At 47.8% G+C, this 15,754-nt stretch overlaps 1 protein-coding gene across 1 annotated transcript in view; it reads right to left on the bottom strand.

Annotated features, from left to right (window-relative positions):
* PDE9A (phosphodiesterase 9A) overlaps nucleotides 1-15,754 on the bottom strand; it is a gene marked incomplete at its 5' end in the record, with an annotated part of 91,232 nt that overhangs the window by 26,446 nt on the left and 49,032 nt on the right. Inside the window, 2 exons of the mRNA XM_082625526.1 lie at nucleotides 3,962-4,032; nucleotides 4,931-4,985. Of these exons, the coding sequence (XP_082481652.1) occupies nucleotides 3,962-4,032; nucleotides 4,931-4,985 (126 nt within the window). The remainder of the gene's footprint in view (nucleotides 1-3,961; nucleotides 4,033-4,930; nucleotides 4,986-15,754) is intronic.

The following is a 15,754-nucleotide window of genomic DNA, read 5'->3' as shown; positions in this document are numbered from 1 at the left end:
TGCCCTGGGCCCACCGCAGGGTGCCTGGGCCCTTCCCGCAAACAAGGAAGGAAAGGAGGGAGGGGCTCCCCGGGATGGTCCATCCCCAGCCGGGAGGTGAGGGGAGGCCCTGGATGTCCTGTGTTTAGGAAACGACTTCTCACCTAAGCGAGACCCCAGCCTCCCGAAGAAAGAAAACATTTCGTAGAAAAGGAAGGAAAGCTTTTAAGGTGAATTAAGAGCTAAGGCAAAATTTACATTTGATTCCAAAGAATTATACACTTGAGAAGGTAAAAAAAAAAAGGCAGGAAATTCCATTTAAAACAAGTCAAATCAATGTAATGTGGTTTACAGATGGGCAGTTCTAGGTGGTGCCTCTTTGAATTCAAGAAGCAGAGAACAGCTCTGAACAGCTCACACATACCAGACAAAGTGTGTGTGTGCATGAGCATGGTATGTGTGTGTGTGTTTCTGTGTGTATTGTACATGGGGGTTCGTGTATGCGTGCAAGTGTATGTGCCTACGTTTCTGTGTGTACTTACGTGTGTGTGTGTGTGTGTGTGTGTCCATATCTGGCCGGGCCCAGCGGAGCAGCCTGGCAGTCATATTCCCGGCAGCCTTCCCAGGCCAGCAGCGCAGGCCGGCTTGCTTCTGGCAGCTCTGCAGGGTCAGGGCTGACCTTCTGAGTGGCTGGGATGACCAGTTCCCCAAGTGACCTGCGGGAGAGGTCCAGCTGCAGAACCCCTGAACTCAAAAGGCCTCCCCTGTCCATTTCCAAGGTCCCTGCGATGTCTTCGGGGGAGGCCCTGATTGCTGTGTCTGGGCGGCTCTTAGGAACTCACACCCCCCGGGGCTCAGCACTTCCCGCTAACGCAGAGGCTGGTGGAGCCCGGGGAGCGGTCAGCCACAAGCGCCAGGAAAGGATGCGCCCAAAGCCAGGTGGAGGTCAGGGAGGATGAGGGCCACCTCCGGGGGTGTGTGGGTCCCCACAGCCACGTTCCTGTGGGCAGCGGGCAGCCAGGAGGAGGTGGGGAGGCCAGGGGCTGACCGCTGCCCACACCTGGCCACCTGACCGCAGCCCCTGGAACCCTAACCCTAACGTCCTCTTCCTCCTGAGAAATGCAAGCTCTCTCCATCCCACTCCTTCAGTGCCCAGGTCTCTGGTGCTAGAAATTAACACCATTAGGAAAAACACTAGTAATTTTGGTCTGTGCACTGAGCCTGAGCTGGGGGATGAAGGGGTGATGCCATCCTCCAGGTAATTTATGCACACGTGCATGAATTATCTGCTTTACACAAGAGCCCCAGGAGGAGATGCGAGCTGGTTCTGGAGGATTCCGGGCAAGGACGTGCTGGGGAGAACGTCATCGGGGATCCATCCTTTAATGGTCCTCAATCCACAAGCCACTTGAAGGCAAAATAAAAACACTTCTCGGCCCGATTGGTGTCCCCTCGGCCAGATACCAGAAGCCTCTCAAGTTGAAGTCAACACAGCTCCCTGTAGGAGTTCTGAGAATTAATTAATGGCCTCTTCAACTTGCCTGTTTCCAAGGAACGGCGGCACTGGAGCTGGCTTCCGTGTGGGGCGGGGGAAAGTGGTCCGTGGCGCTGATGAAGAGGAGGACGAAGCAGGAGGCGCCTGTCACCCCCCAGCCTCCCTCACCCCCGGCATCTGCTCTCCAGGAGGGGACTGTATGACTGTTCATCTCTGTGACTGTAGGTGGTGACTCGGCAGTGAACGTTTTTTGTGTTCTTTGGCTGAACCTCTTCCCACGTCCAGAGAGCTCCCTACTCCATGGGGCTTGGTGGGAAGCTGAGCTTGCCGCCCACGGCAGAAGATGGAAACCCCAATTGCTCACGGCAGTGGGTTGAACTGCGCCCCTGTAAAGGACAGGCTCACATCCTGACCCCCAGAATGAGAGTGTGACCTTGTTTAGAAAAAGGATCTCGAGATGAGATCATTCTGGGCCCTAAATCCACAGACAGGTGTCCTGATAGGACAACCTGAATGCAGATGCAAGGGGAGGAGGCCATGTGCAGGCGGCGGCAGCCTGGAGTGATGAGGCCACACGCCAAGGCCTGTGGGCGCCCTGGAAGCTGGAGCAGGCCTGGGACAGATTCCCCTCCAGAAGGAACTGACCCGGCCGACACCTTGATCTCGGACTTCTGGCCTCGAGACAGCGGGAGAATTCATTTCTGTTGTTTTAAGCCCCCCAGTTTGTGGTGCTTTGTCATGAGAGCCACAGGACACTAACACTTGCTTTCTTTGGCCGTCCTTGCAGAGAGGGTGTGGGCACCTGATCCAGCTCTGTCCAGACTCTGGATCTGTAGCTCGTGTACAGAGAAGCAGCCTGATGTATGCAGCAGTGGCCACAGGGGCTATGGGGGTCCAAGCACAGATCTAGGGGTGCCGGGTGGGTACTGTACATCTGGGGCTCAGATCCTCCAGTCAGCATCCTCACAGCATCAGCTCTACGTGGGGTTTGGAGCATCGCTCCTGCTGCAGAGCTACTGAGCCCTGGTCCTGAGCCCTCCTGACACCCAGGGGAGCTCCCCCAATCCCTTAGGGCAAAACCTCTTTTCTGCTCAGTGCAGCCATGACCAGTGTTTGCGGCTGTAGCCGTGAGGTCAGCCGTCACAGCTGCTTTCTAACCTGCATCCTCAGGCCTTCCCCGCCTCGCTGTGGCACTGGCTCCCCATGGGGAAAGGGGATGGTGAGAGCGGCCCCACCAGGACCCCGGGGCTGGTCCCAGTTTTATTTACTTTTCCAATTTGCTGAATGAACTTGAGCAGGTCACTTAACCTCTTGGTGGCTCCTTCATCACCAACGGGGAAAATAAAACTGTTCTGAAGCTCTAATGACCAAATGGATTTTATTTTTTTACCCAAACCAAAGTTTCTTTATTATGAAGCTCTCTCTTTTGAAAAAACATCCAGCAGAAACAATGTGCTATATTCCAACCCCTTTAATTTTAGAGTATCAGCACCACTCCCAGAAAACTAAGTTCACAGCAGTTTCTGGGTACCATGATTTTTGGGGGAGAAAAACAAAGCTCCCAGGGTGATACGACCAAATGGATTTTTAAAATGTTGCCATACTTTGAAAAGGGTAACTATATAAATCATGATTCAAGTTATTTAGGTGGATTGGTTTTGGACATGATCCTGAATTTTTTTTCTTGTAAAAAGTCCAAGCAATTCGTACAAGATATGAAAAGTGACATTCAGTGAGTCAGCCAGGTAGAGTCTGTGATGCCACGACCCCGATGGCCTCAGGTTTGGAGTTTGTTTACTCATTCCGGAAGTCAGTCAATGTGGTGCCTATGAGCCATTAACCTTGGCCTTGACACAGACAAAGAGCCTTCCCGTTGTGCATTGAATGGGGAATTGTGGGTCACGTGGAATTCAAGCTTGTTCCTTATTTGGTGGATGGGAACACAAAGGGTGAATGACTGGAGGCTGTTTTCCTCCCAGGGTTTCAGCTATTTGGTCACTGAATCAAGACTCGGTAATGACTTAGTAGACATCCTCCCCCCAAATTGTGAAACCGCAGAGTACGGGTCGGTGCATTCTCATTTTTGTAAAACGACACACACACAAGTTATTCTGCAGAAGTTCTTCTCTGGAGGGGCTACGTCTGGGGGCCTCACGGTTCCTTCTGTGCTCTCCTGCACTGAAGAGACCCTTCCAGGGGCTCTGCTACGCTAAGTACCATGTTGCAAGTCACTGCATACTTATAAGATGGCACTTATAACACGTCACATGTTACTGAGTTACTTTTAAAATAGAAATAAAACACTTAAGATTCATCACTGTTCTAGCCCTCGTTAACTTCAAAGGTAACTTTCGCGCATTTCCCAAAGAAAAGACATGTGCTGTCAGCCTCACCTCGGTTGCCATCACCAAGCGCCCCGGTTTTAAGTGGTTACTTTAAGCAGAGGTAAAAGACAAACCAGCCAAAGGGAATCAACATGCCACTCACATTCAACGCGCTTCTCGAGCACTGCCAAGTGATGTGCAACTTCAGCTTTCAGTTCGTTGATTTTAAACGCTCTAGGAAGGAAAAAACAAAACAAAACAACATAACTCATCAAATTCTCCAAGTTAAAATGGGTTCGGCCAACATCTGCTGACTCCCTGCCGTGGTGAGGCCTACAGGTGGGCTGGTGAGGGGCTCCAACGGAGGCGTTACTTTTAAGGAATTCAGGGAAGTTGGGGAGGGGTGGTGAGGGGGAGGAGGAGAAAGACACACCCTTGAATTATCTCAAAGGTGTATTTTCCACGATGGGAACGTAGAGCAGGTATGCTTACGTCCCCATACGTGGGCAGTGAGCAGATGCCCTCCGGGGAGGACCGGGCCCTCTGCTCACACAGGGCATGGTCCAGCCCCACACCCTTCCCTGCTGGGCACAGACCACCTCAGGGGACCTGAGGTGCCCTTCTCCGGGCTCCAACCCATTCAGTTCAACAACTCTTGGGCTTTAAGAAAATACCCTACGGGCCTTCCCCATTTTAACTACCCTCAGGCAGTAAGAGGCCACCGCGAGGTAACTGAGAAATGGAAAGCACTGACCCAGAACCGGCAGGATAACTCAGAATGGAGAGGAAGTCGCACAGCGACACAGGATCTCTGTGAAAGCTGTCAGTTCTTGTAGGTTGAAGTCCTAGCCCCAGAAGAGCCAGCTGGGAAGATTACCAGCAACACGGGCTCTCGTTCTGAAAACACCCACTTGACATGGTCTGTGGCACCTGGCGAGCGTTTCCTGGACCCCATCCAAGCTGGCTTAGGTACGTAAGTCCCCAGAGGATTTCCACTGGGGAGGCAGCTTCTGGGGGCAAGTGATGTATCAGAGCCTGCCGGCCAAGACAGCCTCAGAGCAAGTGGCCCACCCCAGCCACGAAGAGAAAAAGCACCCAGCTCTGGAGATGATGTATCTAGAAGATTCTGTACCTTGAGAACTGCTCTGCTACCTGGGCCAGCACGCTCTGGATCAATTCTTCTTTCTCTGCAGACAAAGAAAGAAAGACGGATGGAAAAGGGCACGCTGTGCGGACCACAGGCTGAACCCGCACGTTGTGGGCAGGGGCGCCGACACCGTGCCAGGGAGCCACCCGGGTACCTGGAGGGCTGCTCTGGCCGCCTCTCAGCAGCAGGGCCTCTCCTGGGCCCGGGGTTTCCTGTCCACCTTCAGATGCTCTTTCCCTCCTGGACTGCTCTCAGCGGTGCCTGGGCAGAGGGACCGGGGCTGAGGTCCTCCCGCGGTCAGCACCAGCCATAAAAAGCAGGCAGGACTGGGTCTCTAAATACGGGACATTTTCATGTGGTGCCCTGGTCCATTTTATGGGGGCAATTAGTATGACAAAGCGAGTTCAAGGCATAGTTTGAGTGCAAAACAGTGTTCTCACGGCAGGTCCCAGAGAGAGGAAGCAGGCTGGGGTGAGCAAGTTTGTCCCTTTGTTGCCTGGCACATAAAACCGGGCTGGGTGGCTGGTTTTACAAGGTTCAGGTCCCAGGCTGAATATAACCTGACTGTTTTCCTGTTTCCTGACCGGGCCCAAGGCGGGATGCCTCATAGGAAGGTCTAGATTGCATGGCACTGTTCCAGCAACTCCACCCTCTGAGGAAGGGAGGGTTCTCCTCCTGGATCCAGATGGCCATTTAGTTCACGCCCTGAAAGGTTGGGGACCTAAACAAGGCCTCCTCCTGAACTCATGTCATCTTCTATATTGACTCTAAAACCAGCACAAGTCAAAACCAAACCAAGCCTGTCCAGACAAACAAAAAACCTTGATAATCCAATTTGGCAACAGGGCTGAAAAGCTAAAAATGATCCAGTGTCTTCGTTTCTAGGAGAAAGATGTTCATCCCAAGGTTATTTAACACAGTGAAAACTGTAACAGCCTATATGCCCATCAAATGCACATCACTTATAGCATATAAATGATGGTTTATCTGTACTGTGGAAACATATTCTGCTATTAGGAATAACATCTTGGAAAATGTTCATGTCTATTGTTAAAGAAAAAAAAATTGTAGTACAGTGTGATCCCATTTCTGAAAACTTGGGAGGATACATTCCAAAATAATAATTGTGGTTACTTTTTGGTTGTAAGATTATATATACACTTTTTTCCCTTATTTTTGTTTCTCTATATCTAATACATTTCTATAATAAACATATGTTAATTTCATAAAAGTATTTTAAAAATGAAAATTAACCTGTTGGACTTTATTCCTTCACTTGCCAAGTGAAAGGGTGGACCAGATGACCCAAGGTTTCCTCTGGCTTTAGCATTCTATAACTTGATGAGAAGAAGGGAAACAATGTCTTGTTGTATCTCTTGGAAATATAAGAGTAAAAATGTCAGCCAGGAAACTTCATTGAGCCATATGTTGAGCTGATCCAAGTTCTATCCTTCAGAGAGGCCCACACCTATCAGGGAAGAAAGGTGGTGACTCCACTGACAAGAATCACCAGAGAGAAGGTTTCACAGCCCTCCTCGGTGAACTCAGCAGGATTTTAGATCACTTATTCTGAAATCTTTTGCACAGCAAAGGAAACCATAAACAAGATGAAAAGATAACCGTCAGAATGGGAGAAAACATTTGCAAATGAAGCAACTGACAAAGGATTAATCTCCAAAGTATACAAACAGCTCATGCAGCTCAATATCAAAAAAACAAACAACCCAATCAAAAAATGGGCGGAAGACCTAAATAGACATTTCAGCAAAGAAGACATACAGATGGCCAAGAGGCATGGGAAAAGATGCTCAACATCACTAACCATTAGAGAAATGCAAATCAAAACTACAATGAGGTATCACCTCACACTGGTCAGAATGGCCATTATCAAAAAATCTAGAGACAAATGCTGGAGGGTGTGGAGAAAAGGGAACCCTCTTGCACTGTTGGTGGGAATGTAAATTGATACAGCCACTATGGAGAACAGTATGGAGGTTCCTCAAAAAACTAGAAACAGAACTACCTTACGATCCAGCAATCCCACTACTGGGCATATACCCTGAGAAAACCATAATTCAAAAAGACACACGCACCCCAGTGTTCACTGCAGCACTATTTACAATAGCCATGACATGGAAGCAACCTAAGTGTCCATCAACGGATGAATGGATAAAGAAGATGTACATATATTCCATATATACAATGGAATATTACTTGGCCATAAAAAGGAATGAAATTGGGTCATTTGTAGAGATGTGGATGGACCTAGAGTCTGTCATACAGAGTGAAATAAGTCAGAAGTGGAAAACAAATATCGTATATTAACACATGTATGTGGAATCTAGAAAAATGGTACAGATGAACCTATTTATGGGGCAGGAATAGAGATGTAGATGTAGAGAATGGATGTGTGGACACGGGTGGGGGAAGGGGAGGGTGGGATGAATTGGGAGATTAGGATTGACATATATACACTACCATGTGTAAAACAGATAACCAGTGGGAACCTGCTGTAGAGCACAGCGAGCTCAGCTTGGTGCTCTGTGATGACCTAGATGGGTGGGATGGGGGGAGGCGGGGAGGGAGGTCCAAGAGGGTCAGGATATAGGTATACATATAGCTGATTCACTTTGTTGTACAGCAGAAACTAACAGCATTGTAAAGCAACTATACTCCAATAAAAATATATAAATAAATAAAAGTTAAAAAAAGTAATGTATCACATAACCTTCAAGAGTTAGTGATCTGTCTCAAAGTCTTGAGATATATTTAAAAGTCTATCAACGGGGGCTTCCCTGGTGGCGCAGTGGTTAAGAATCCGCCTGCCAATGCAGGAGACATGGGTTTGAGCCCTGGTCCGGGAAGATCCCACATGCCACAGAGCAACTAAGCCCGTGCGCCACAACTACTGAGCCTGCGCTCTAGAGCCTGCAAGCCACAACTACTGAGCCCGTGTGCCACAACTACTGAAGCCCATGCACCTAGAGCCCATGCTCCACAACAAGAGAAGCCACTGTGATGAGAAGCACTGCAACGAAGAGCAGCCCCTGCAACTAGAGAAAAGCCCACACGCAGCAACGAAGACCCAATGCAGCCAAAAATAAACAGATTAATAAATAAATACATTTAAATAAAAATGTTTAAAAAAAAAGTCTGTCAATGACTGCAGAACACAGATTCTTTCCAGGTGCCTACGAAGTGTATACCAAAATAGACCATATGCTGTCCACACACAGACACAAAAACCCGCAACAAATTTAAAGGAACTGCAACCACATAGAGTATAGTCTCTGACCTTTAAGAGAATCAAACTAGAAATCAGTAACAGAAAGATAGCAGGAAAATCTCCAAACACTGTGAAGCTAAACAACACACTTCTAAGTAATACATGGGTCAAAGAGGAAGTCTCAAGGGATACAAAAACAGACTTTGAGCTGAATGAAAATGAAAGTACAACACATCAAAATTTAGCTGTGGGACACAACTAAAGCAGTGCTGAGAGGAATATTTATAGCACGACATGCTTGCATTAGCAGAGAGGAAAACCCTCAACACAATAATCTAAGAACCTAGAAAAAGAAGAGCAAAATAAACCTAAAACAATAGCAGAAGGAAGGAGATGATAAAAAGCAGAAATTATGAAATAGAAAACAGAAAAGCAAGCAGAAAATCAATGAAACAAAGGGCTGGTTATTTAAAATTATCAATAAAGTGACAAATCCCTGGTAAGACTAAGAAACACAGAAGACACAGATCACTAATATTTGGAATGAAAAGGGGGAGAGCACTACAGACCCTGCAGACGTCAATAGGATAACAAGGGAACACTGCAAACAACTCTAAACACATAACTTTGACATCCTAGACGAAAATGGACCAATTCCTAGAAAAGTATGAACTACTACACTCATCCAGTATGAAATAGGTAATCTGAACAGTCTGTATCTATTAAGGCAACTGAATTTCCAATTTAAAAACTACCCCCCATGGAAATTCCAGGTGCAAATGGTTTCACTGGAGAATTCTACCAAACATTTAAAGAAGAAGTAATACAATTCTGAACAATTTCTTCTAGGAAACAGGAGAGGAGGGTACACTTCCCGATTCATTTTATGAAGCTAGTATTAACCTGATACCAAATCCAACAAAGACAACAAAAAAAGAAAACTACAAATCAATATCCCTCGTTAATGTGGATGCAAAAATCCTTAACAAAATATTAGCAATTAGAATTCAGCAAAATATAAAAGTAAAACCGATAAGGGAGTTCAGCAAGGTCACAGGATACAAGATAAATATACAAAATTGATTATATACTAGCAATGACCATGGAGACACTGAAATTAAAATCACAACACCATTTACAAACACTTACAAAAGCTCAAACAACTTAAGTGTAAATATAACAAAACATAAGCAGAAGCTGTGTGCTGAAAGAAATAAAAAAAGATATACAAATGGTGAGACCTACCATTTTCATGGTTTGAAAGACTCAACATAGTAAAGATGTCATTTCTCCCCAGATTAATATATAGATTTAGCACAATTCCTATCAAAACCCCATCAAGATTTTTTGTAGAAATAGACAAGATTATTCTAACATTCCCATGAAAATGCAAAGGAACTAGGATAGCTAAACAATCTTGAAAAAGAAGATAAAATGGGACAAATCAGTCTATCTGATTTTAAGACCTATTACATAGCTAATAATCAAGACTGTGACGTTCGTGGAATGTTAGACACAGATAACAGAACAGAGGACCCAGAATGATACCCACACAAATACGCCCAACTGATGCTTGACCAATGAGCAAAAGCAATTCAATGGTGGAAAGACTGTTTTTCCAATGAATGGGGCTGGAGCAACTGAACTTTCACAGGCAGAAAAAATAAGCCTCGAATTAAACCTCACTGATTATATAAAAATTAATGCAAAGTGGACCCTGGATGTAAAATAGAAAACTATAAAACTTTTAGGAAAAAAAAAATAGGGGAAAATGTTCAGGTTCTTGGGCTAGGCAGAGAGTTCTCAGACTTCACACCAAAAACACAATCCATAAAAGGGAAAATTGATAAACTGGGCTTCATCAAAAGTAAAACTTTTCCTCTGAGAAAAATCCTGTTAAGAGGATGAAAAGTTACAGTCTGGGAAAAAGATATTTGCAAACCACGTATCTGACAAAGACTTGAATATAGACGATGACAAGAACTGTCAAAACCCTACAGTGAAAAACAGAACAACCCAATTTAAAAATGGGCAGAACACACGAGCAGACATTTTACTGAGAGCATATATAGATGGATGACAAGCACATGACAAGATGCTGAACTACATGAGTCACTGGGAAATGCAAATTAGAACCACACTGAAATATCACTGCACACTTATCAAAAAAGCTAAAATCAACAAAAAGTGACAACCCCAAATGCTGGAAAAGATGTGGAGAAACTGGATTACTCCCACATTGCTGGTGGGAATGTGAAACGGTACAGCTATTCTGGAAAATGGTTTGGCAATTCCTTAAAAAAAACTAAATATGTAACTACTGTACGTATGACCTAGCAATTGCCCTCTGGGGCAGAGAATGACAAGTTATGTTCTCACAGCTTTTGTGATGTTCAGAGCAGCGTTTATTTTTAATAAACCAGAAACAACCCGGATGCCCTTCAATAGGTGAATGGATAAACAGACCGTATTCCGGCCACACCATGAAATATTACCCAGTAATAAAAAGGATTGAACTTGTGATACACGTAACAACCTGGATGCATTTCCAGAGAATTATGCTGAGTGAAGAAAGTCAATCCCAAAACTCACCCACTGGATGAATGCATTTATAGAACATTCTTGAAATGACAAAAGTATATAGAGATGGAGAACAGATTAGTGAGTGCCAGGGGTTAAGGAGGGGTGGGGAATAGAAGGGAAGGATCTGGGGGAGGCTATAGAAGGAGGGCTCGTGTGTTGGGGGGATGGAATGCTCTGTATCTGGACTGCATCAGTGTCAACAGCCCAGGGGTGATATCTTACTACAGTTTGAAAGATGTTACCACTGGGGGAAAAAGGGTAAAGGGCGCCTGGGTCTCTCTGCCTTTTTTCTTACAACTGTATGTGACTCTGTAATCATTTTAAATGGTTTAATAAAAAATTTAATAGATAGAATGGAAAGAAAAAGTTAAGGGGGAATTTTCCTTTGGACTTTTGAGGTGGGCTCCTTTGAGCATTATAGGATTTTGATGCTGAAATTTAATTTCCAGCCCAAGCAGTAATAATGCTTCTCGCTACTTCATCCCATACCTTCCTGCTCCCAGCTCAGTCCAAGGCGTGGACACTCATATTCCGGTCCACGTAATAGCTACACCTCAGCCCATGTGCCACCCGTGACAACAAATCCGATGTCCTCCGAAAGGGCACAGGCACAGAGGTGAGCTGGCGGCCAGAAAGCCTCGGAGCGCCACTGCCCAGGCTGCGGGGCTCACACCCCTGCCATGTATGTAATTTCACCCTGAGCCGCCTCTTTAGACACTGCGCCATCTGCATTCTTTTGCAAGGGGAAAAGAGCGAAAAAATGCCTCTATGTGAAAGGCCAGCCACACCCACACAACCACAAACAGAGCCTGGTCAGGAAGTGGGTGCCTCCACCCCCTGCACCCCAGAGCACTGGCATTCCTGTCGCGGGCCACTGTTTCCTCCCAGGGGAGTTCCGAATTTAAAATTAATTGACTTAATGTGTGTAAAGTACTCAGGACAGTCCCTAGCCCGTGGCGAGCGCTCCTATATTGGCTGTTGGTTGTTGCTGCTGCTATTACGTTGCAAGTGTTTTTACAACACTAAGGGTCCCTGACACCCACAGGTGTTGTTTTTACATCACTAAGGGTCGCTGGCAGCCACAAGCTCTCTGACACCTTCTCTTGCTTTGCGTGTTTTCCCCGGTGCGTGCACTGTCCCTGGGGTCACAGGCAGAGTTCTGGGGGGGACCAGGTCCAGGCTGAGAAGCAGCCGCATCCTTCTTGCACTGTCCCAGAGGTGCTCTTCATTCCCCTAGAAGCCTCAGATCGCCCTAAACCCCTGGATCTGGGGGCAACAAGCAGTTTTCAGTCACAAATATTAGTCATGCCCAGCCTTGGTGGCCAAACCACACCCTATCAGAAAAGTCTGACAGCATGTGGGAAACCCATCTATTTCCTAGATGCTACGTGGCATATATCGAATTTTAAAAATCGAAGCATATTCAAGTGTTTTTGCTTTGCAAATTTTAAAATAGCTTTAAGAGTAACCAGCCACAGCCAGGGATGCTGGCAATTCAGGGTTGGACATGATTGGGTCTTTGGGGTCTCTCTGGATCTCGAAGTTTTTGAGAAAATTGGGAGACAGGAAGTACGACTGAAAGAATGGGAGTCAGCAGAATGGTTGCCGGGCCACAGGATGGAGGCTGAGAGGGAGCCAGCCGGCCACGGGTGACTCACGAGCTCTCCAGAGAAAACTCTGCCCCATGAGAACAGCTGACGTACCATCAGAAGCGTCCCTGAACCTAGCACGTGCTAGCGAACATCCGGGGCACTGCTCCAAGCTCACCGTGATTTGCTCCTAGGCACCCACAGCTTTCATAAAAGCAAAAGATTTAATAAAGGCCAAATGGTCAGTCGTAAGCACAGAGGTCTCCGTAGGCTTATCATCAGCCTCTTCAGGTCTGGGCTGCTTTTTCCCTGCTTCCAACTGGATGCCTAGTCTAGATATTCTGGGGGCCTTACCTGGCTGGCCTCTCAGGTGACGGGCCCCGACGGGTAAATGCTGGGGCTGGCAGGGTCTCCCACACATTACAGAAGCGTTTAATTTAGTCCCAGGACAATCTTGGAGTCTGGCAGAATCCGAGTCCTGTTGTAAGGATGCTGCCAGATCAGTCCAGCTTCTGGCCGTGGATCTGCACCAGGGTGGCGCCAGGGGCTTCCCCTGGAACAGAACCAAGGGGTCTGGAGCAGCCCACCCTGTGGAGACGGATGCAGAGCCGCCTACTGGGGTTTGTGGGCAGGATGCCGCCCGTGGGCTGGCGGGACAGCACCCACCACCTCAGCCCCGTCGTGCCCTTCCCCGATGCCGGCGGCTGTTCCCCAACTCCATGCTGGCCTGCTGCAGACGCTTCGAGGAACCCGCCTCCACCTCTCCCAACCCTTCCAGGAACTGTTTCCTTGTTTCAGACAAATCCTGAGTCTCTGCAGCACAGAAGGACATAAAAATCTGGTTTAACTGATCGACAGGACAGCCCGGCCCTCTCATTCCTGAAGGTCAACTTGAAGGTGATGCCCTGATTGGCTAGGCCAGCCAGCTGATGGGCACCTCTCTTCCCACCCCGTGCTGGACAAGACAATGACAGCCATGGCCATTCCTCCCTTTTCTGCACACGCATACCTTCCTCCCCTGGTGCAAATGGAAGCAAACGCAGCCCTAGCAATATGCTGGCTCCACACCTGTGCATGCAGGGAGGGGACACCCTGCATGGGGACACCGGCATGGGCACCTGAAGCCCAGCCCCCAGTGGTGCGATGAGTGGACCGCCTGGAGTCCACGGTGGGTCCTGATCTCTCCTGATACGTCTGCAAGTGCTGCACAATATTGCTATTGTGTCTCCATGCTGTGAATATGATGTGTGAGCTGTCCGACCTGATCCACCTCACCTGAAGCCCTGAGCATCCTTCAAAAAATACATACTTAACAGACACCCTCCCAAAGCTTTTTTTTTTTTTTGCGGTACGCGGGCCTCTCACTGCTGTGGCCTCTCCCGTTGCGGAGCGCAGGCTCCGGACGCGCAGGCTCAGCGGCCGTGGCTCACGGGCCCAGCCGCTCCGCAGCATGTGGGGTCTTCCCGGACCGGGGCACGAACCCACGTCCCCTGCATCGGCAGGTGGACTCTCAACCACTGCGCCACCAGGGAAGCCCAAAGCTTTTTTTTTTTTTTTTAAATGGATATCCCTTCAGAAAGGGGTGTTTTGCTTTGCATTAGGGAAAATCACCCTTTACTTGGCCCAAAGAGACACCCCAAGGCCCTGAAGATTGGGGGTGCGTTTATTTCCAGGGCTGTGTGTAGGAAGGGCCTAGAGGGGACTCCCTCTCTGTCCCCTCCTGCCCCTCCTTGTGGGAGGTGGCACTGCCCCTCTCCAGGAAAGAAGCGGGGGAGTTCACCTCTGCCCCACTTTTGCTCTCCGGGCCTCTCCAGCCAGAGAGGATGTTCCAGCCCTGGGCACAGTCATCGGCAATTCACTGTTTATGGATGTCATAAAGTAGACGTGCAGAAGGAGGACGTTTCCTTTACAACCCAGGAGCACAATAAAATGATATGATTAACAGTGACCTGGCCTCGCTCCTTAAAGGAACAGGTGCCCTTTCCACGGTCTGTCCTGTCGAGAAATCACCCTTGTTTATCAGCAGCCAAAGGGACGTCCCAGGTGACCCATGGTGTGACTCTGACTAGATGCTTTCGCCTCCTGTTAGCCATTCAGATGTGACAGAGAAAGCCAAGTGGACCAAAGGGCCCTGGTGACCACATCTGACATTAGGAGGATGTCTCATAACTGTCTTGGCCGAGTCCTCGCAGGATCACCGCAGACTCGCCGGACCTCTGCGGCGGGGATTGGATTGTTTTCTTTTCCCCTTTCGCTTTTGGAGCTGGGATTTGTACTCTGCACAGTTGAGTTTGATCTCAGGTGTTGGATACAATTCCTCCCTATGCCCTCCTGTCCGCTTAGGCTTAGTTTTGAGAAAAATGCCTCGGAGGGAGAAGCTTCTGGGACAGCTAGCGATGCAATTTTTCTTTATTGTTCTATGGATTGCAACAACCAAAACAGTCTTTATGGAGCACTTTCTAGGTGCTAGGCACTGTTCTGAGTGGTTTGCCCATGTTGATCAGGTAAGCCTCCTAAGAGCTCGAAGTGGCTGCAGAGAGAAAGCCATGGCATGACCCAGCCAAACCCACCTTGCCCCCCGCCCCCCACGAGGCATGTTCCCACGTAGGACTGCCAAGATGGGCAGTGTCGCACTGAGCCCAGGGGGCAAAGATATTCTGCACACTGGCCTCCTCCCTGAGAGCCACCCCTCCTCCATGGTGTGGTCGGGGGGGTGGACTTTTCAGGGACGAGGATGCGGGTGTGACGTTCTCTTGAGGATGCCCTCAGAGGAATCTGAATTTGAGATCTAGCAGCTGATTGACTGTACAAGCTGGAGGGACTCTGTCCATTAGGTGATAACCTTGAATGTCTCAGTGAGGGGACACTCTGTGGGAACATTTAATTACGGTGAAACCAAAGGGAGTCAAGCCTGGTTCACTGCGTCTGGGCTCTGACGGTGTGTCACATGACCCCAGAAGACCGGTGTCAGGGAAAATTCTGTCAGGATCAACTCCGATCCAATAAGATGATCAAAGGTGGCTCACACGACAGGAGGGCGCCTGTAAAGCTCTATTAAGAGACTGAACCCTTTCTGAGAACCATCTGTGGACGTTAATGTTGCACAATTGCAGAGGCTGCACAAGATAAACTCAAAACAAAAAACCCCACATGACACAGAAGTTAAAATGAGTGTGTCCTTATGATTGCTTTTTATGTGGCAAATATAAGTACATCCAAAAACTAAAGAAAAAAGATGTTAGTAAGTAGTAAACAGACGGGATCTTAAAAGAGGAATCCATGAATAAGAACAGAATGAAATTGTTGAATTTAAAAATGTATCTGGAACAAAAAATTCACAGATGGGTTTATAGCAGTTTGGAGTGAGCAGCAGAGCCAGGGGAATTGAGGGCAGATCATTAGGAATTCTCC

The sequence above is a fragment of the Mesoplodon mirus genome (assembly GCF_964341445.2).
Source record: "Mesoplodon mirus genome assembly, chromosome: 6".
Taxonomy (NCBI): domain Eukaryota; kingdom Metazoa; phylum Chordata; class Mammalia; order Artiodactyla; family Ziphiidae; genus Mesoplodon; species Mesoplodon mirus.
The sequence above is the reverse complement of the archived record's forward strand: the minus strand, read 5'-3'. Positions and strand labels throughout refer to the sequence as shown.